Source organism: Microtus ochrogaster, chromosome 15 (genome assembly GCF_000317375.1).
Source record: "Microtus ochrogaster isolate Prairie Vole_2 chromosome 15, MicOch1.0, whole genome shotgun sequence".
Classification (NCBI taxonomy): domain Eukaryota; kingdom Metazoa; phylum Chordata; class Mammalia; order Rodentia; family Cricetidae; genus Microtus; species Microtus ochrogaster.
In genome coordinates, this window is record NC_022017.1 from 3,036,430 (window position 1) to 3,057,990 (window position 21,561).

At 53.2% G+C, this 21,561-nt stretch overlaps 1 protein-coding gene across 1 annotated transcript; it reads left to right on the forward strand.

Moving 5' to 3' along the window:
• The first annotated feature begins 2,357 nt into the window (after positions 1-2,357).
• Krt80 (keratin 80) lies at positions 2,358-17,963 on the forward strand. Its single transcript, XM_026782657.1, has 8 exons — positions 2,358-2,671; positions 6,813-6,873; positions 7,632-7,727; positions 14,041-14,205; positions 14,546-14,671; positions 15,140-15,360; positions 16,015-16,070; positions 16,196-17,963. The coding sequence occupies exons 1-8, from the start codon at positions 2,358-2,360 to the stop codon at positions 16,318-16,320; spliced, it is 1,164 nt and encodes a 387-aa protein (XP_026638458.1). The 3' UTR covers positions 16,321-17,963.
• The last annotated feature ends 3,598 nt before the right edge of the window (positions 17,964-21,561 follow it).

Below are 21,561 nucleotides of genomic sequence, written 5' to 3' on the forward strand. Positions count from 1 at the left end.
GTCTCTAACATGCAGACAGCCTAGGCAGCAGGTGCTGAGGAAGGACTGCCCAAGTCTTGTCTATGTTGGGAAACCAAGAGCTGAGGTGACACCTGGAGACAGGAGCCATCCAGCTCCAAAGGTCTGGGGCATGCCTGCCCTGCCCACCTCAGACACAGACAGGCTTCCCAGGGCATCAGGGATCCCCGGCAATGTCTCCCTGCAGACTCCTGGCTGGGCTCTCCCCAGGGTGTCTCTGAAACACGTCTCCTACCATAAGCTCAGTCAGCCCAGCCGGGCTCCATGCAGCTTCCAGCCTCCATCTCCTTAGCTGTAGAGTGAGGAAGCAGACAGACCAGGAACATGCTCTGGGAGGGAGCCTCCTCACCCCCCCCCAGCTGCCACTGCGCCCCCATGGGGCAAGGGTGCAGGCTAGCGACTGCACAAGCTTCTCCGGAGAGCCTTTGTTCCCAGAAGGAGGAGCCCAGCACGCAGAAGAGACTCCCCCAAGGCCAGTGGGAGACAAAGGTTGTCCTTAGTACCCCAAGTGCACAATGCCCTCCAACTGTACCAGCTTCCCAATTTCCAGCATCTCCCCACAGACGAGAGCTGAAGCATGGAGCACAGAGGTTAGACTAAGGGAAGAACTTCCTGGTATGAAGGATTGCTGTTTTGCTCATGGGTGGAGGTAGGAGCCTCATGTCTCTCCCTCTCACCGCACCCTCAGTGTAAACATGGACTCCACCGAGGGAAGGTGGGGTGAGCTCATACTCCCCCACACACACTCCCTCACACACACACAAAGCAAGGCAGTACCCTCCTGACCTCCAGTCCCACTGAACCTGTTTCCTTGTGGCACAGGTTTAAGGCAGCACCATACAGAACTTCCCAGCTCAATGGGCGTGAGGCAGGGGAATGACTGCTCACCAGTGTAACAGTCCAGGCCTCTACCCAGTGTTCCTCCCTACCAGAAACAAAGGAGACAAAGGTTTGCTGCAGCTCTTTCGGGCTATGGTCCTCAACCTACCACCACTGGGTTCAGGCCGCGTCCTCAAAGCCAGAACAGCTTCTTGTCGTCCAGGAACAGCCAGCCCTCATCTCTGTGGCCACCTAGGGCTCCCAGGCCAACAGGGAGGGTACATGAGGAGCTGGGGTGGGGGTGGGACATCCTTCAGGAACTGGGAGCATGCATTCAAGGGAAGAAGGCACACTCCATCCCCATCCTACCCCCCACCCCATCCCAGAGGACAGGCCAGGTGGGACAGAGCCAGGAAGTCTTGCTGGGTGCACTCCAGTGGGAACTAAGGCTGCAACAGAAGCAGCCTTATGGGGGCCTAGCTGCTGTCCATAGCATGTCTCTGCAGGATGGGGGTGGTGTTGGGTGGGGGATCAGAGCTTGGGGAAAACCACAGGACTCAGGGACCTCTCTGTCCCCACCCTCAAGGCCATCCTGACCCTGCCTGGAAGAACAGCTCCCTTCAGAAGGGCCCTGAGCCCCGCAGTGCCAGTGCCAGGCCCACAGGGTCATGTTACAGTGGTTAATAATGTCCGTGCAGGACTGGGAACACAGCTCAGTGGTCAGCGTTTGCAGAGCACGCAGAGAGGCCCAGCTAGATCCACATAAATCAGGAGCTGTGGTCTTGGCACCGGAGAGGTGGAGGCAGGAGAATCAGAAATCAAGGTCACTGCAGCTACATGAGGAGCTCGAAGCCAGCCTGTCCCAAACCAAACAAACAGATGAGAACCCAGGTGCCAGACCTGGCTCTGCTGCATGCTGAGTTTGTGACCTCAGGCAGTTCTTACAGCTCCATAGGCTGGGGGCCCCTCTGGAGACTGGGCTGATAGCAGTACCCACTCCACAGGGTGTTGCCTCAAAGGAGTTGGAACAGGAAGCACTTGGAATCAGTCTGGTGCACAGCTGGCACCTCATCCACGCTGGCAGTTACCATTCTCCCAAGCTCATTTCCATGGTCTGCACCCCCCCCCCACCCACACACACACAGCCCTTTCAGGCAGGCAGCGCTAGCTGGGGAAACTGAGACTCGGAGAATCTGCAAATCGGGCCTGTCCAAAGGGTTAACACTAAAGTACCAAGTAAGCCCACCTTGCTGGATTTGCCCGTCTTGCTGGACTTCAAGGCCAGATGAGGTCAGGCTCGCCGTGGAGGAGAGGTAGGTAGGATCCTGGTACCACCCAAGCCCCTGTTTCTGGGCTCTCCCAGACCCAGACTGTGACAGGCTCCCCTCCCTCACTGAGGCCCAGCCCAGGCTAGGAAGGCTTCTTGGCCCCACCTCCAACCCATCTTATCTCAGCATCTTCTACTCAACAGCCAAAAGCTGGAGGTGTCTTAGCACACAGAGTGGAGCGAGTGTGTGCAGATGAGCTGCCCTGTGACGGGAAGCCCCGCTTTGGGGGCCCCTAGCCTGCCCAGGGAACCCAGTGTGGCACCTGATGACCTACTCAGTGCCCTCCTGCTCTTGCAGGTGCAAGCTCTGGAGCAACGCAACCAGCTGCTGGAGACCCGTTGGAGCTTCCTCCAGGGCCAGGGCTCAGCTACCTTCGACCTCAGCCACCACTACGAGACATTCCAGAGCCGGCTGCAGGAGGAGCTGCGCAAAGTGAGCCAGGAGAGGGGACAGCTGGAGGCCAACCTGCTTCAGGTGCTAGAGAAAGTGGAGGAGTTTCGCATCAGGTAGGCCTCACTCCGGGTGGGTCTAGGCCAGACTTGGGGGATGCACCCAAGCTGGAGAAAGGAAAGCTGGGAGGGAACAAGGGACTTCTCTAGACATAATTATTGTGGCAGCACACGTGCCATTGTAAAAGGTGCAGGCACAGCACCGAACCTATAGCAGTGACCCTGCAGTGGCTTACAGCTAAGCCCTTGGGTGCTTGCCTAACACAGGCCTGGCTCTAGCAGCCCCCCTCCCCCCAGCCTGCAAACACGCCACTTCTTGTGCACTGCCCTGGAACAGCAGAAGGACCACGCTCTGCAGAACACCCTGGATGTTGATCTTGGTCTCAGGAGAGAATAGAGAAGCACTGGCGTGCAGGCAGGGGACAAGCAGGCAGGAGGTAGACAGGGTAGGGGACAGGCAGGACAGGGGACAGGCAGGACAGGGGACAGGCAGGACAGGGGACAGGCAGGACAGGACCTTCATAAATCAGCAACCCTTATAGGGAACACTGCTAGGCATTGAGGTAGCTGGAGAGCCAAAAAGATGAGGAAAATACAGCCCCTGCCCACACAATGCTTTGACAGCTACAGGGACAGAAGAACAGATGGAAGTGCTACCCAATGTCACAAGCACGGCCTAGGCACTGAAGCAGGAAATGGTCATCCCTGCCCAATGCCCTAGTTTTGTGCTTCAGACAAGCATAGCCTACTGACACCTCTGTTTCCTCCTGAGTGAGCAGGCATGGTGATTGACGCTAACCTCGGTTGCCATGAGGAAAAAGTTCAGAGTTCAGGTTGGCGCCTGGCAGTGACTTCTCTGTCCCCTACAAGGTTGAAGTTGACCAACATTGGCTGAACTGATCTGGCCAGCCTAGGAAGGTGGAATGAACACTTGGGAGGCTCAAAGGAGAGGTGACCATCTTTACCTCCTCCAGGATGAGGAGCCTGAGACTGAGCAGATAGATCGCATCTCTGCGTCCCCTCCTCACCCAGGATGGGGCAGAGGATGGGGAACCAAGCATGGCTGCTCCTGCTCCTGCAGTGTGGCCCACACCCTGCCAATCAGAAGTAGAACCAGCTATTCTAGGAGTAGCCAGGCAGAGCAGAAGGTGGGACAGCTGCTCCTAAGCTGGGGAGCACCATGGAGGCTCTCTCTCCCAGAGAGCCCTGCCCTCCCAAGTCCTAGGAAGCCCGTGTGGGCATCGGATCGCTCGGATATTGGAACTGCCCAACACCTGTTCACCAGAAGGGGCAGTTCATTTCACTGTTGCCTAATAGGTCTGAGAGCCTCAGAGGAGGCACAGGCAAGACCTACTAAACAAAACTGCCACCCTCAGTGGCCATGGCAGAGCAAGCGGTGTGGCATCCCTGGGAACCTGCAGCAGAGTCCCTTTCCTGCACTCTGGTTGCCGTCACCGCTTCCTGTCTGCTTCAGGCCGCTGTCCTCTCTCCGGGGAGGGGAAGAACAGACTAGTCTCACAGAGGGGTTTCAGGAGAGCCTAAGCTGGTGATGTGGGTGGAGCCCTGACAGGGAGGGGCTGTGCCTTGCCTCTGCAGAGTGATGAGCTCAGTCTTGCTCTCAGAAATAAACAAGTTCAGGTGGGGGGTGGCAGCTGTGACAGCCTTAAAGGGCCTGAGATTAGGTTCAGGAGCTGGTAGCTGGCAGGCTAGTGGCAGACTGGAGGTGAGACGGGGATAAGCATCACCTGAGCCTTGTGGCAGGAACGAGAGACTTCCAGGCCCTGGAATACCAGAGATCCCCAAGGGCCGGCCAGTCTAAACGTCCTAGTTACTAAGAAGAAATCAGAGGCCCAGCGAGGGGCAGCAACGTGCCCACACTCACACAGCAAGAGACTCAGCTGAATCTAGCTGAGCATCAGACAGCAGTCTGGGGCAGACAGAGGCAGGCTGTCCACCCCCTGAGGAAGGGGCGCTTCCGACTCACCCAAAAGCTGAGAATGAATAGCAGGAGCTTCAGGGAGACTGGATATCAGCCTCAGACCACAAGCCAGTGCCAGGCCTCAGACCTCTCACTGGGGCTCGGGCATTAGCCCACCTGGAAAGCCACCTCCAGGTCTTAGGCTCCCAGGTCCCCAGTGGGTCTCTACTTGGTGGGTCTGCCTGAAACAGTCTAGAAGTAAAGGCCCCTTTTCCCTATGAAGGCCTCACTCAGGAGAGTAAGCAGCTTCACAAGACTCACCCAGGAACCGGCTCCTCCTAAGCCTTAAGTCGTTAAGAAGTAGTTGGACAGTGGCAGACAGGATAAGGTCATCCAAGGAGGGGGAAGATAAGGAGACTGCCCAGACGATGGGAAGGGCAGAAAGGGCTGAGCAGGGACCTGGCACCCAGGGGTCCCACCAGATGCCTCCCCAAAGTTGGCAGATTCTGCTACCCAGAGGAAAGGTGGATGCTGACCAGCTAGCTACCTGCATTTAGATGCCAATAGGATGACGGGCTCCCTGGCTTTAGCTCCAAGACAAGGCACTTAGCTGGAGCGCTGAGATTTCAATAAGAAACAAACACGACCCTGAAGGCTGGTAACAATGCTCAGAGGGCCAGCCCCACTCTCCACAGGGCTTCCAGAGACTTCTCGTGGGAGTCCAGGGCAGAGGTCCAAATGCTCATGAGTGTGAGACCTGCAGCAAACACTTTCAGTCCTCGTGAGATTTCCATTGTCACAGCCAAAGAAGACATAAGTGATGTAACCAAGTCATGTGACTACTCAGCAAGGGAGCTAGCATGTGAGCTCCCTGCTCAGCCAGCTCCTTAGTGGCCTCTTTCACTTAGAGACATCTTTCACTTTCACACAGGACCCTGAGGTCCCCGGCTACAAGTTCTGAGGGTACCAGGAGAGGGTGTTAGGGAGCACGGGAGAAGGGAGGCCATGGTTCCTGTTGCACACGCAGACACACACACACACACACACGCATGCATGCATGCATGCATATCTGAGTCAGGAAGCACTCGTCCTCCGTGATGCATGTCCCCTGTCCAGTCCCAGCCTGATCTACACCCTCAGAGACCCTCCTGGATTCCCAGAAGACAAGATGAGGCAAAAGGCAGCCCATTCTTATGAACACTCATTCTGAGGTCCACTTCCCTCCAGAAGACATGCAGCTCCAGTCAGTTGACAGGGTCACTGTGACACTGTGACACTGGTCAGGGACTAGGGCAGGCAAGCACCTGTAATTAGAGCCCTGAGTCAGGCATTCCTAGAGAGGAGAGAAGATGCTAACCCACTTCCATGTCCATCCGCTGGGGCTGTCCTTGAGGGCTGGTGTAGGACACCCAAGGCTGGCAGATGCCATCTACCCTATTGGGCCAAGACCAATGTCTTAAAGAGAAGGAGAGGATAAGGTGAAGGACCAAAGGATCCTGCCCCCACCCAACAGTGTCCTTTTTGCTTGATGCAGAAGGAAAGTAACAGGGAAGAGAGCTAAACTCTATAGTGTGCCGTAGACAGTCCACCAGTTCCTGTCATTGTAAAGGGCAGGCTCCACCAGCACCTGCACAGCCTTAGACATGGGAAGGAAGAGAGGTTGCTGCCAAGCACACTGGAGACCTCTCTCCTGCCCCCTTTAGGAGGCACAGAATATGATGGTGTCCCACTCTCTAGTCAAACCAAGGAGCAGCACAGGTTGCAGGAAGGAAGCGGACTTGGAGAAGAGAGGAGTGAGCAGGTGTTGGGAGTGGACAGACCATAGACAAGGTGTCCGGTGGGGAAAGGAGTCACCATGAAAGGGGTGCACGGTCAAGGAGGCTTCCCAGAGGGCTGTGCAGTAGAATCAGGAAGTGGAAAGCCACTGCTGGGGGTTACAGGGGAGGGAGGGTGTGTCTTGTAGAGGCCTGAGATTATGTACACCAAAGGAAAAGCCAAGGTTTCCTGTTTAATTTTGTTTTGTTTTGTTTTGTTTTGTTTTGTTTTGTTTTGTTTTGTTAAGACAGGGCCTTGCTAGGCAGCCCTGAGTAGCCTAGAGTGTTCAGTCCAGCTTGGCCTCAAGCTTGTAGGCCCTGTCTCTGACTCCTGAGTGCTGGAATTAGAGGTGTATAGCACCACATCCAGAATGACCACCTTCTTTATTGTCATGAAGCATGGAGAGTCTGTCAGAGACCTGGGCCCCTCACAGAACAGCATTGCTGACGAATGTCTCCCCCACAGGTATGAGAACGAGATCTCCAAGCGCACAGACCTGGAGTTCACCTTTGTCCAGCTGAAGAAGGTAACTACCAGTGCCTAGGGCCTTCCATCATGGCTCTCTGCCACGGTTCTCTGCCGGGTTTCCAGCATTGTCCCACTTCCCTGATGCCTAAGCAAAGCTCTTGGGTGTAGTGGGAATTCTCATTATCTTAATAATAAAAACCCAGAGTCAGATACCGGGTAGATCAGCGAAGTAAAGGAGCCAACCACTAGAGATACTTTTACCTCTACTGAATCCTCAGACAGAAGGGGGCAAGATCCTGTCTCCATGAATCCTGTGGATGGTGATGCTGTCTTTAGGAATCCTCAGGTTGATGCTGTCTCTATGAAACCTCAGACTGGATCCTGAACCCCGTCTCCCCACCTTATATTCCTCTCTCTGCCCAACCACATCACTTCCTGTCTCCATCTCCCTAGTGCTGGGACTAAAGGTGTGAGCCACCATCGCTTGGCTCTGTTTGTCTTTTAGACTAATTCAATCTCATGTAGCCCAGGGAGACCTTGAACTCAAAGAGATCTGTCTGCCTCTGTCTCCCTAGTGCTGGCCTCTATGGCTCACTAGTAACTCGCTCCACACTCTGGTCTTCAGGCAAGCTTTATTTGTTATAGCACAAACAAAATATCACCACCCTCAGGCACCTGGGCTGCAGGACCAATAGACAGAGAAGTCAAGCCCAGCTCAGAGGCAGATTTCCTCTGGGTAACAACTGTCCCATCAGCTCCCCCCCCCCCAGCCCTGTTTTTTCAGTTTCCATCTCTCACCTCCACTCCCCACTTCAGGACCTGGATGCTGAGTGTCTCCGACGAACTGAACTGGAAACCAAGCTGAAAGGCCTGCAGAGCTTCGTAGAGCTGATGAGAGCTGTCTACGAGCAGGTGAGAGAACCAGGCCTGCCTGGAGCCAAGTGCTCACTGCTTCAGGGGCATGGGACGCAAAGGGAGGCCATGGAACACTTAACAGTCACTATTTCCAGCCAATGGCACCACTGAACCTTCTCTCTGGGTGTCAATGATCCTTGTGTTTCTCTTTGCCACAGATTTCATGACCCAGGGGCAGGATTCCCAAGGTCAATCTATTTGTCAAGTCAATTTTCACGTGTAGAGACTGCTGGCAAACGGGCCAAATGCACTGGCAAGGATCAGTACTTTGGGCCTTGAATACACATCCTACTTGGACTGAGCCCCCTTTAGGCCCTGTAGTTCAATCCACAGCGCTACTTCTAGCTCTCATGAGCATGTGTTTCACCCTCTCCCGCTCTTGGCTGAGATGGGGAAGACTTAGGATGGGCTTCAGTACAATTTCAAATGATATGGCACATGTAGACAGAGGAGCTTCCAGAACATATCCCCATCTATCTCTTAGGTCCTCAGCTAAGCCTGGGGAACAATGGCCCAGCAAGGGCCTGGGTCTTTGAGAGTACTGTACCTCCTGGGCATCCTACCATCCTCTCTTTCTCTCTCTCTCTCTCTCTCTCTCTCTCTCTCTCTCTCTCTCTCTCTCTCTCACACACACACACACACACACACATCATCATCATCATCATCATCATCATCATCATCATCTGTCTCAGGAGTGAGGGATACAGGGGTAATCTTTAACTAGTGTCTATAGTCTAGCAAGGACTAGAGAGAACCATGCTGGAGTTGATGGACTCCAAACACTGTGTGCTGCCAACAGCTAGTGCCAACCATACAATGAAGCCAAGGTGGGTACAGAGTCAGTCACTGCCACAGTCCAAGCAGAGTTCTGCCATGGGCCCCACGGACCTCTGAGCACAGCTTCCCAGCCCGGTAGGGGAGATTGGGTCCCCTCTTCCAGCAGGCTCAGCATCCCAGGACCCCTATGGAACGGACAGCCATTTGTGGTTATGGGATGGAGCATAGCAGAGAGAAGCTCCACCCTCAGGAGCAGAAAGAAGGCAAACTCCCAGCTGACCACACCAGCAGTCCAGAAAAGCACCCTGCCTAGCACAGTCCTCCATACCCAGGCCACACCCTGTAGGTTCCAAGGCTCCATGTTTACATATTGCGTGCTCTTCCCAGGCTCCCTTTGGCTTGGTCTGGGCCAGGCATGCATCAGGGGCAAATGCCTGAGAATCTGTGTCCCTCTATGCTCACCAATGCCCGGCAAACTCAAAGTTCTAAACTGTGGTGGAGGCCTTGCAGCTGAGACCCAGACAGAAGGAGGCTAGCCATCTCCAACAGACCCAAGCATTGACAGGGATCCACCCAGAGACTTCTGGGTCTTTCCCATTAGCCAGGCCTGTGAATTCCATTCAGAGGGAACTACAGCTCTTGGGCCTTGCTTTGATTCCTCCTTTCTATCATTTCTGTAATGCTGGACAAGCTGTGCTATCTCTCTGGGCCTCCCTTTCCACGTCTGTAAGTTGGGGAGACTAACAGTAGCAGCCTGGTATGGATGTGAAATGAACTAACCTGTCCAAGTGCTCATTATGTAACTTCTAAGTGCCAGATTTATGTCACCTCCTGAATGGGACAAGCCTCTCCTCCGAGGAGAGCACAACTCAGCCAGCCAGTACATCTGAACAAGGCCACTCAAGAGGGCGAGAGGCTCAGAGAGACAAAGGAATCGGTGGGGTTCCCAAGCTAACAGACAGAGGAGAGCATGGATAGGGATCTGAGGAGCACCAGCAAGCTGAGTCCAGAGAGGGACAATATAGCCCAATAGGAAGGCTGTATGAAGCTCCATAGCAGGAAAGCAAACGGAGCAGGCTGGGAGCTGGAGGACAGTGAGAGCTGATGACAGCCAGCAGACTTCGCATGCACAGGACCCTGGATTCTGAGAGAGGTGGGCACAGTCGGTGCTGTGGAGTCCCTTGCCTTAGTCACTGTTCTATTGCTGTAAAGACACCACGACCAAGGAAACTCACAAAAGAAAGCATTTACTAGAGGTGTGCTTACAGTTTCAGAAGTTAGTTCATTATCGTGATGGTGGAGACCACGGTGGCACACGGTCTAGAGAAGTAGCTGAGAGTTTTACATCCTGATCTCCAGGCAAAGTGAGAAAACTGGGCCTGGCCTGGGCTTTTAAAACCTCAAAGCCCGGCTCCAGTGACACACTTCCTCCAACAAGGCTACATCCCTGATCCTTCTCAGAGAGTGCCACTCCCTGATGACTAAGCATTCAAATACAGAAGCCTGTGAGACAGCATCCTTGGCCATTCGTCGCAAGACTCCCACAGATGTGCAAACCATCTGATGCTCAAGTCTCTTGCATGAAGTGGCACATACACTGTTTGCATGTGACCTGGGCACCTGCTCCCTGTGCTGTAAATTTGGTGATGTAATTTACATCACCCAATGTGATGTCAATAGCAGTTCCCTATCATACTGTTTCAGGGACCAATGGCCAGGGAAACAGCCTGTACATGTTCCATAGAGGGACAAGTTTACCCCTTCTGTGCTTGGCTGAATCCTCTGAGAAACAGGTGACCACAGAGGGCAGCTATACATGGTTGCTGCAACCTTAGTGAGCAGCAAGGTGCCCCGTCAGCTGGGCACTGGGGTGTGGGATTTATTATCCACTCCATGTACCTCTGTACCCTAAGAAGACAACATTGACCCTTGGCCAAAAAAGATGCCAATGAGCCCCTAAGAGAGCACTGCCTGAGAGAGATAAAATCCAAGTCACATGGGTGTTTCTAGAAGCCATGTTTTCAAACAATAAGCAGGGCTGGACTATAGCTTTTTGGTAGGGTGTTTCCCCAGCATCAGGAGACCCTAGACTTGACCTCTAGCATTGTCCTCTCCTCAAAAAGGAAGACCAAATTATTTTAATAACGGATTTCCCTTAACCCTATACATCCAAAATATGAGTATTCTGCTTTGTAGTCAATATAAATATTAGTGGATTTTACTTTTACTATTTTACTTTTTTTTCTTATTAAATTTTCAGCATCAGGGCACACCTCTAATCCCAGCACTCACAAGAGAGAGGCAGAAGGGTCACAGGTTCAAAGCCCTCCTCTACACAGTGTGCTCCAGGCCTGAGAGAGCTGCTCAAGACCCATCTCAAAAACAAAAAGAAACAAAACACACACGTCAAAGGTTTAGAGTCTAAAGCACATTCTACACTTACAGTAGTAGCTCATCTCAGACAGATGAGTCACGTCCCATGCGCTCCAAGGCCACTGATAATGAGTGTCTTCTTTCCTGGACAGAACAGGCCTGAGCAAAGGGAGGGACAGACCACAGCTCCTTCTCATGACAGGAAATAACAGTGGATTGTGGGTAGCCCCCCGAGGGCTGGATCAGTTGAGTTATAGATCTATTGATGACCCAGTAAAAGGGAGCCGTCTCCTCTCTCCAGCACCAGGGATCACATAGCTAGATGCCAACAAGGCCCTTTCCCCTGGCTGGATGGTTCCCCTGGCTAGATCTGCAGTATGTATGGGCCCTGCATGCATCCAGTCTGAATGCTGCCTGTCACGCCCGAAGCCCAGTTCCAGGGAGACTAGGGAAGAGTGCTCATGAAGATGCGTGCACACACATGGGGGTGTTCGACTATGGAGGTCAGATGATAACCTCTGGGAAGGCCTCACCTTTCACTTTGTTAAGACAGGCTCTCTACTTCGTTGTTCAGAGCTGAGGATGACGGTCCCGCTGGCCTTCCATCGCTCAGCGACACTTTTGCCTCTCCCATCTCCACCCCTTAGGAGCAGGACTAAGGTGCCCAGCTTTACACGCTCTCTGGAGATTCAAACGTGGGTCCCCAGGCTTGCCTGGCAAGTGCTTTACTCATTTAGCCACCTCCCCAGCCCAGAAATTATTTCTTAATAGATCCTAAAGCACTTACAACACTGTCTTCCATAGAGTAAACATTTAAAAGCATTAACCGTTCGAAGTTCTGTCCTGGCACCCACTTTACAGACTGAGACTCAGATGGGTCTTAAAACTTGATCAGGGTTATCTAATGATTCCAAGTTGGCGGCATTCAGAACACAGTGCCTTCTAGAGCAATTTTACCAAGCAACACTCGACTACCCCAGGAGAGCCGCTGTCTACTCGCCGCCCCCGTGGGGAAAACTGTGAGGTAGATGTATACACGGCAGCCTCCTCCAACTCCAGCTCCCTAGGGAAACTCTAAACTGTACTATGATGCAATTCTTGCCAACTTGGGGTGTCAGGGACCCACCCCAAGGTGGCACCTCACCACACAAGTGAGCATTGTTATACCCTCATTCCCGGAGAGGCCAGCGTGTCTGGACAGGCATGCAGCTGTTCCAAACACCACTTTCTGCTTCTGTTTATCTCACTCTGGCCTTGCCTGCTTCTTTCTAGCAAGGGTCTGAGGTGGTGCATCTGTGTTGGCTATACCTTGGCCCAACAGGGAAGACCTTCCTTTATGGCATCTCCTGGCTGTGCTCTGGACTTTCCTGGGCCAGATGCCAAGTCTGTGGGGCTAAACCCATGATCCTTACTCACTGACCTCCACAGCACACATCTCTAAAACCTGTCCTAGCAGGTGCCCATTTACAGAGGGCACTGTGGGTGTGACAACGGGTCTGTGGTGACCACTGGCCTGATTCTAGTCAAGGCTTCAGCCTGCCTTTGCCCAGAGACTTACATTTGGTTCATCTGAAGATCAGTCAAAGATACACACAGCTACAGTCCCTGAGCTTGATCCTGCCTGCTCAAGAGGCCTCCAGAATGCTTGCAGCACCCGAGCTTCTTTTTCTAGGGGGCGCTAGTAAGCAAGGCTGCAGACAAGCAAAGGGGAAAGGCGCCCACCACTGCCCACTCAGTTCATCTGGCCACCTTGGCTCTGAATCTTTACATTAGAATACAAGCCACCAGGAAGAAGTTCCAGGCCTGCCAGGGACTCCACCACAACCTCTAGGCATAAAGATGAGTGGGGGAAGGTGTCCCAAAAATGATATACGAAGGCCAAGGTGAGTGACCATAGTGAACCAGCTGAACCAGGACCTAAGCAGGCCTCTAGATCCAAGTGCCAGCTAACAGGAATCCAGGGACAAACTGAAGAGCATATTGCACATCAGTTGGCACAGGATAAAATTCAGACAGTGGGGACTCTGCATTTTTCAATAAGAAAAACTGTAAGGGAAAAAATGGACAACCCAAGACTTCTAGTGATGTGTACTGGTTTCCATCTGCTCATCCGTCAGGGTCCTGACTCTGGAGTTCTAAGAGCAGCTGGAAACACGGCAGGAGAGTGATGGCTGAAACAAGAGACAGGGTCTGCAAAGGCCAGAAGAGGCAGTGGCCCCAGCCCTACACCCAGAGTGAGCCACAGGCACCTCTGCCTGGCTCCCTGCCTGCCCCTCTGTGGCCATCTGACTCACCTCTGTTGTCTCACAGTCTGCTCCTCCTCCCGCCCCAGTCCCCACAAAGCCTGGGCTGTTGTTTAGCACCTCTAGATCAAGCAGCCCAGGCATGTGGCAACACTTTGCAGCCCCTGGGGGACCCCTGTTCCCACTTGTCTCCTATTTAGCCCTAAGCCTTCCCACGGGAAAGTCGGCATGGTTAGACAGTTAGACCGCTTAGTTGCTTGGGGCTCCAAGGGTAACGCAGAGCCCAGCCCAGGTAGATCCCTGCTCCCCTGGGGTTGCCTCCAGCACCCCTGTGACCAGGGAAGGATAAACCATGGGGACATGCTGCGCTCTCAGGCCTGGAGTGCGACGAAGAGCTTGACTATGGGCTGGAGACAAATGACTCGGCTAAGACAGCAGAGCTGCATCTGCATCCGAAACATTCTGAACCCGTTTTCCCAAGGATTCACCAGCTTCTAGCCCCACACTGGCTAGCATCATTCTCATTCTCTCTGGGCCAACATCTATTCAGTAAGCATAGATGTTTCAGCTGATGTGGGGGCCCATAGCTCAAGGTGACCCTGCTCTCTATCCAATGGGGATGCAGAGAGCACTATACACTGGAGCGGCCTGTCCCACATCTCCACCTCAACTCCAGCCAGGACCATGGACCTTTCCCATCAGCCAACAAGATGGTCCCTGACTGAGTAAGAAAGTCAGAGAGGGACGCAGTAAATCCCACCTAACTTCCTGAGAAGTGGCGGTGGGGAGCATAATCTCCACCTCCTGAGGGGACAAAGGGTAGCTGAGAGACCACAAGTTACACACACACACACACACACACACACACACACACACACACACACCAGCCCTGAGTCTCCCACTTCTCTGCTGACCAGGAGCTGAAAGACCTTACAGCCCAAGTGAAGGATGTGTTGGTGACCGTGGACCTGGACAGTCGCTGCCACATTGACCTGAGCGGCATCGTGGAGGAGGTGAAGGCCCAGTATGATGCCATTGCTGCTCGAAGCCTGGAAGAGGCAGAAGCCTATTCACGAAGCCAGGTTAGGAACTGACCATGTAGAGAGGGCGGGAGGACTAGAAAGGAGGTGGCTGTGGCCTTGTGGCTCTGACATTCTCCAAGGAGGAGTAGGGAGAATTGCAGCATTCGGTCCACAGGAAGATGTGAGAGCCAGCTCCTGCTGGGGTCCAGGGACAGCAGGGTGGGAGTGGGGGGCACAGTGTTGCCATCACCCAGGTGTGGGCATAGCTTACCCAGGGCAGCCAGAAGGAAGCCACCAGGGGACCACGTGGAGCTGGGGAGGGAAGCAGGAATGGAGTAGGGATGAGGCTGGGAGGGATGCTCAGACCACACTGTACCATCCCTCCTCCACACCCCTGCAGCTGGAGGAGCGAGCAGCCCGCTCAGCAGAGTTCGGGAGCAGCCTCCAAAGCAGCCGCTGCGAGATCGCAGACCTCAACGTGCGCATCCAGAAACTTCGGTCTCAGATCCTCTCCATCAAAAGCCATGTGAGAAAGCATATGGGGCCTATGGGGACTTAGGAGCTAGGAGACACTCACACTCTGTCACACTGAATACACACAAGACCGGCCAAGTGGACCTGAGCTGGTCTATTCTGGCCTCAGTTTCGTAACCCCCCAAATTGAGAGGAACATGGATGTGAGGATCATGTGAGCTCTGCCCAAAGCTACTGGGACAGCAGTAAGCCCCTACCATGCACAAGCAGATCCTCACCCCTGTCCAAGCCTTGTCAACCACACAGCAAGGGCTTCCAGCAGGAACTCCTTTGGTGGCTTATGGGACTTCCCTCCTCTTCAGATCTAAGGGAGCTCCCTCTTAGGACATTGCAACCCATTACCACACTAGCAATGGTGTTGCTTAGCTACACACACACTCAGACAACAGCAACCTCAGGCCAGGCCCACGGCCTTTCTTTCCCAACCACTGTCTACTTACCTTTGACCTCCTGGCTTCAGTGCCTGAAACTGGAGGAGGACATCAAGGTGGCCGAGGAGCAAGGCGAGCTGGCCTTCCAGGATGCCAAGGACAAGCTGGCCCAGCTGGAAGCTGCCCTGCAGAAGGCCAAACAGGACATGGCCAGGCAGCTGCGCGAGTACCAGGAACTGATGAACACCAAGCTGGCCCTGGACATCGAGATCGCCACCTACCACAAGCTGGTGGAAGGGGAAGAAAACCGGTGAGGGGTGGGACTGAGCTCTGCAGGGCCTGCTTGCCCAGCTGGAAAGGGCGTTAATGCTAAGCATGGTGGGGAACTATGGGTGGGACCAGGGAGAGGGCTTAGTGCCTCCCGACCTGGAAGTCACTTGGTGGAAGGCGAGAACCAAGTCCCACAAGTTGTCCTCAGACTTCCACAGACATGTAGTGGCACACACACACACACACACACACACACACACACACAATTTTTTTTAAGGTTTAGGGTGGATATTCTGGTTTATTTTTAAGTGCTCAGTTGTGTTCGCTATGTATGCCCAGCAAAGGGGCTGCAGCCTCCTAGGACAGACCCTGGGGCTATGGGAGTACAGGCACCCTGGCTTATCTGAAGTCCAGGTTTGGGTCTCAAACACCAAGCCTCTCCTCCCCTCTCACCCTGGGAAGCCAAAAGCAGGACAGCCACGATCCTCAGTTCCCTAAGCCCTAGGAACTCCAGAGAGAAGAGAGGGCCCTAGAGGTAAGAAGCGCTGGCTAGCCAGGGTCACACGACAGGACAACCACAGGCCTGGGAATGACAGCTAGGAATCACCCTGCACTGGACAGACCTCAGTCCCCAATCCTAACGGAGCTAAAATCCCAGGCTTACTTCCCACTATGCCATGTCTCCCTCCCTCAGGATGGACCAGCCTTCTGCTACTGTGGTCAGCGCTGTGCAATCCCGATGCAGGACCAGTAAGTACTCAGAAACCCAAGACAGGGACACATGGGGTATGGGGGACCGTGGCCCCAAAGGCCTCACGGATGTAGCTTTCAATCCTCCAGCCTCTTCCCTCCCCCCACCCTTTGTGTCCCTGTAGCTGCCTCCATGTCTGGCCTCTCCAAGACACCCTCGCGGAAGAAGAAGAACCGCAGTGGTCCTGTGATCAAAGTCACTGAAATCTCAGAGAAGTACCTCTCCCAGGAGTCAGAGGCCTCCGAGTAAGACAGTGACCCCAGGAGCCTCCAGTCACTTCCATTGCAGCCAGAGGGACTCAAGCTAAACTCGAGGAAGTGGCCTAGGACCTCCAGGTTGGGAGGGGAGATCCTGAACTGAGAGGGGGGTTCCAGCTGAGGTTTCACTTCTCTGGATTCTCTGGATGGTCTGTGCAGGTGAGGGAGCATTGTCCTCTCCTTCCACATCAGGGTCTCGCTCACCACTTCCAACCTCCTGGACACAGCTGTCTTTGTCCTGGCTGGTAAGGGGGAACTTGGAGTCAGTCGCCTCCTTGACCCGCTGAAACGCCTCTTCCCTCATAGCTCTGACAAGGTGCCTGAATTTTGCCCATCGCTTGCCCTGACCTTCTGCCTCAGCCTTGCCTCACCACAGCCTCAGAGCTGAGGCTGCCATGCTCACCCACTAGCCAGGCCACAGCCTGGGCTGAAGGACATACTGGATTGTGTCCCATATGTGGAGTTCCTAGAGACCAGGGGCTGAGGAGTCTGGCTTTCCTGCCCTTAGGATCCCCAGACACATGACAGTATTGGGGGACAAGGGAAGGAAAGGCCTGGTGTGTTAGTCAGAAGCCAGAGCCTCAGAAAGGCCCAGGTACCTGCCCCCACCTTCTTCTAGGGACTAAGATATCAGCCAAACAAGGCTCCAAAGCCATTCTGGCCATGACCAACAGCCAGGAGCAGAAGCCACAGACAACAACGTGACCCCAGGCCTTGCCCTCACCTCCCTGCCAGTCTGGGTTGTGCCACCATCCTGCAGTCTAGGCTCTGCCCCCAGCACAGGTCTCTCTAAGAGTTGGCTTGCCTTTGGTACAGCAGGCCCTAGAGCCCTGGAGCCCACCCTGCCAGAAATGTCCATTCCCCCAAATCTCACTTCCAAGGACCTCTGTTCTAGCCCCAGGGCCAATGATCAAGGATATTCCACTCAGCAGCCCAACTCTTCCTAGCTCCTCCCACCCCATCCCGTCCATTCCTTCTTCCAAGCCTACTCTCTCTGTCTCTGGCTGGCCATGAGGAAGGCTAAGCCTGAAAAGATCTTGAAGGTTCTTAGCCACAAGTTGGTCCAGGAAACCCCAATAAGGGTCTTCAAAGGACTCAACCCAAGAGAGCCATTCTGCACCCACAAGGATGTCTGGACTTGGCTAGCGATCCCATGTCCTACCCTTGGCTCTCAGCTCTGGGGCTTACAAGGCACAGCAATGCCAGCCTCCTTCTCTCCTCCCTTTCTTCCCCTCACACCCATGTCCTGGCTCCTGCCTCACCTCCTGTCCTGGCTGCCTCCCATTCCTTCATCTCATTCTCCAAGACAGGTGTTCAAGGCCCCTGGCCTTCCAAGCCTGCAGTGGGTGCTGATGGGCCACTAGCTCTCCCAGGCCAAGGAACCCAGTGATATATTCAACCCAGAGTTCCCAAAGAGGATGCTCACTGCTGCTTTCTCTCAAGCTACTATCAGTTTCCAAGGGAACAAACCCTCAGTGGGGACATGAACTACAAAAAGTATATATTATTTTTCATAACTTATATGGCTTTTAACTTATTGCTTCCCTTCCTGTTTCTGCATGATTAGCACTGGGTGTACTATCAGGATTTTAGAGAACTCACTCCAGCCACCTACTTGCTGGCTGACTTGGTCAAGGGGTGAATAAAGTATTAAGATTTGTCTATGGATAAAGCTGCTAGGCATTGATTTTCGTTATTTGGTTGCTTTGTTTTATGTGTATTGGAGACAGGATCTTATGTAGCCCGGGCTGGCCTCAAACTCATATAGCCAAGGATGCCCTTGAACTCTTAAATCATCTGCCGTGGTCTTCCAAAGAGTCATAATTATAGGTATATGCCACCATGCCTTGCTTGAGTACCTAATTTCCTCTCCTCTTTTGGGGTGGTTTGGTCACTAGTCATCCAAGGCTGACAAACTCTATAGAGAAATGTTCCATCCAGGTACCAAACTATAACTTCAAAATAATGGGGGCATAGACTCAAAAGGTCCCCACCCTTTCTTGCTATCGGGAGACTTGTCATAATGTGGAGCCATGTTCCCCGTGCCTACAGAAATAGGGGGTTCTCCAGCTAGTGGCAGTGTTTCTTCTCCAGTATTTCTGCCCAACCACCGGTGGCCCAAGCCAGAGGACACTTAGCTGGAGCAGGCCTAATCCTGCCAGGTCAAATACAGATCAACAAATAAGGATTGAGGACCATCACCTCACAGGTGTCTGGGCATCTGATGACAGAGTTGTGGTCACCCCTCTCAGGAATGCTACATTGTCTTCGACTGCCACACTCTTCCCTGTGACAGTTCAGCCAATGGGAAAGGTCATGGTTAGTGACATCACGGTTGTAGGGCAGATTTTAGGAGTTACAGTTGACTAAGCCTGAGACTCAAAGCCAGGCAAGGAGACCTCATCCTGGCTTCAGGGGGACATGGCATGGCCAGGCCCTAGGACTTAACTCTGTCCCTCCACCTTGGGACCTTGACAGACAGGATCTGCTCTCAGGACACAGGACAGATGAACATAGAAGCCCCAAGTTCCCTCCAGAGGACCCTAGAGCTGAGATGGTTCTTTTTCTATTTTATCCACTTCCGAATAACCGTTTAAATCTCTGAACGTGAGTAAGAATCTCACACTCTAAGGTCCAGTGACATGTTTATTCTCCTGCTACTTTCTTCACCTTATTTTTATCGGCTTCCTACTATGTAGACTGACAGCTCTAGTTTTCAATATAGCTCTCCTTGATGTCATCCACTTCCTAATAAGTACCATTCTGGCTGCTTCCTGGAGTTCTCATTCATATTGTCTTTATTATCCTAGAGTTAAAACAATTCTATTATTCGACTAAGTTCTTTGGAAATCTATGACACACACCTGAGTCATTCATTTTACAAATTTTTTTTTAACACAAACTTAGCTCGTGCCTGGCCCTGCTCTGGATGTTCACGGGGCATGTTAAACCCCCGCAGCCTTTATCTCTGTAGAAGCCACTCCTCAAACCTCAACTAGGCAGGCCTGAGATGGCTGCCCTGTACTCTTTGTCCCCAAATTGTGCGAAGCTTCCTGAGGGCAGAAGTTGTGCTGCTGTCTGTCTCCAGGACCTTTCAACCCGAGCCAGCATGACTCTTGCAGCAAGCCACCACAAGCCGTCCTTCCTACGGCTGGAATCAGTGGCCCAAACCTGCAGCAACCCTGATAAGGGCAAGGATGGACACCCAACTTCCCCAAAGTCTGGGTCTGTCTGTGCCTTGTGCAGTCTAAGCCTGTAGTCACCTCTATAGATTTAAAGCTAGGATGTGGTCAAAGTCAAGCTTGCACCCATTCAGTTGTGACCTTAGGGCCACATAAAATAGGAGGTTGGTTAGGTAGACATGTTGTGGGGTGAGATGGTGACTTCAGGAAAATACAGCTGTCCATAGTCATCCACTGATCCAGAAGTAACCCCAAATAAATTCATTTTACTCACCAAAATGGGCTTGAATGAGTCAAAGCTTGGGTTGTTGGTGCCATCCCAGTTTGGAAGCAGATATTAATTTTACTCTTCCCCAAAGAAATCACATAAGAAGAGATCTCCAACAGATGTAAGAATGAGTGAAAAAGGAATGAGTGACACCCCCCCCCAGCCACTGTCTCCACGCCCCAAAGTTGTGTGGAGGTAGGCTGTGTCGGGTCTACTTTTAAGCCTTTACATAAAAGCCGATAGCCAGTGCGGAGTGGGAAGGAATGACTTCCCTGTCCAAGCAAGCACACCTTCTTACCCCTTTTCAGCTAGCAGACCTCTAAAAGACACAGCATGTCCTGTCCCTTGGGTGAGCCTCTGTCCTCCCTCCTGCCTCCTCGGTCCTCACAGAGACTCCATGAGAGGTTGACCAAGAGCACTAGCCTTCCTTGGCTACAGCGAAACTAAACCCTGGCCTGGGTTTGCCTCATCCTTCTCTGTTAGCTGAGATCTGGGTGGGAAGCACCACAGCTTCAGAAAACAACCAACACAGGAGAGTTGGGTATCTAGAACCATTCCTTTTCACTGGCAGACTACAGGAGAGCAAGTATTGTGGGTATCTAGAACCATTCCTTTTCACTTGCAGACTAAATGCCACAGCAACAGCAGCTGGCCAGGTGGACTAAGGCTAAAGGTGGGTGGAGATGAACAGGTTGAGTCCTGGGTCGCCCAAGAGATTAGAGTGCCTGGGAACCCCTGCCCCTCACAGCTCCAGAGGAAGTATCCGCCAATGAGACCCCATCCAGAGCCCAGGCAGGCCCTGGGGGAGGGCCTTCTCTCACCCACTCCTCCGGGCCAGTGCAGATCTAAGGGAAACTGGGTTTGGGGAACTCCAGCCCCAGTGGAGAAGAACCTCACAGAAACAGAAACAGACAAACTAGAGGTGCCTGCCCGACAATGCCATCACAGCGGAGCCAGCGAGCAGCCGAGAAGTCTGTCACAGAGGGTTTCCTGGAGACGGGAAGGCCAAGTCCAAGGAGGGTACTAGAGGTAGGAAAGAAGATGAAACAGGAAGGAACTGCTCAGCCCCGACTGCTCATTGCTAGGCAGGGTTTTGAAAAATTAAGAACAAGGAAAACTGAGATGCTGTAATATGTGGTGGTCCCTAGAACTTCCACTAGGATACAGGCCAAAAACACAGACTGCATGTATTCAGTCCCACAGCCTGGTATCCACTAGGGAGCCCAGCATTCTACTGGCACTTGCCAGATTCTGGAAGAATGAACAGACAAATGGTGCTCAAAATAGCAAGGGACCAACCATAGCTGCTAGGCGATGCAGAGAGAGACGTCATGGTGTGTGTCTGGTGAGGAGGAAAGAGAGGAAGCAGGTAAACAGGATGCTTGTCTTCAGGGCTCCAGCCCGGAGTAGAGAGGCAGGAATCCACACCACAGTCACTGTGTGCCAAGTCCTCTGTCATGGCTGCTTTGTGAGACCTCAGCAGACTCATGCTCCTGAGTGTTGATGGCACCGCGCGTCACAGATAGCAGGAGCTGGGGGTGGGGAAGCTAAAGATCCCTCTGCTGTCCATCTGTGTTCTTAGCTGGGGCCTTTGGCTATTCTAGGAACCACACTGACACAGACAGGAGACATCCTGGAGGCCTTGCGAGTCCCTCAGACACCAATGGCGGGAGGGAGCAAGGAGAGAGGAGGGTGGTGGGTAAGCTGTTTATCTCACCCCTGCAGCATCCGTGGCTGTGAGGGTGGTGATCTCACCCCTGCAGCATCCGTGGCTGTGAGGGTG

Excerpts from the sequence above, each read along its gene's own strand:
- Krt80 (XM_026782657.1), top strand. The coding sequence starts at position 2,358 with ATGAGCTGCCCTGTGACGGGAAGCCCCGCTTTGGGGGCCCCTAGCCTG. Across the intron at positions 7,728-14,040 it reads TGAGAGCTGTCTACGAGCAG|GAGCTGAAAGACCTTACAGC; the intron begins GTGAGAGAACCA and ends TCTGCTGACCAG. Across the intron at positions 15,361-16,014 it reads GTGGAAGGGGAAGAAAACCG|GATGGACCAGCCTTCTGCTA; the intron begins GTGAGGGGTGGG and ends TCCCTCCCTCAG.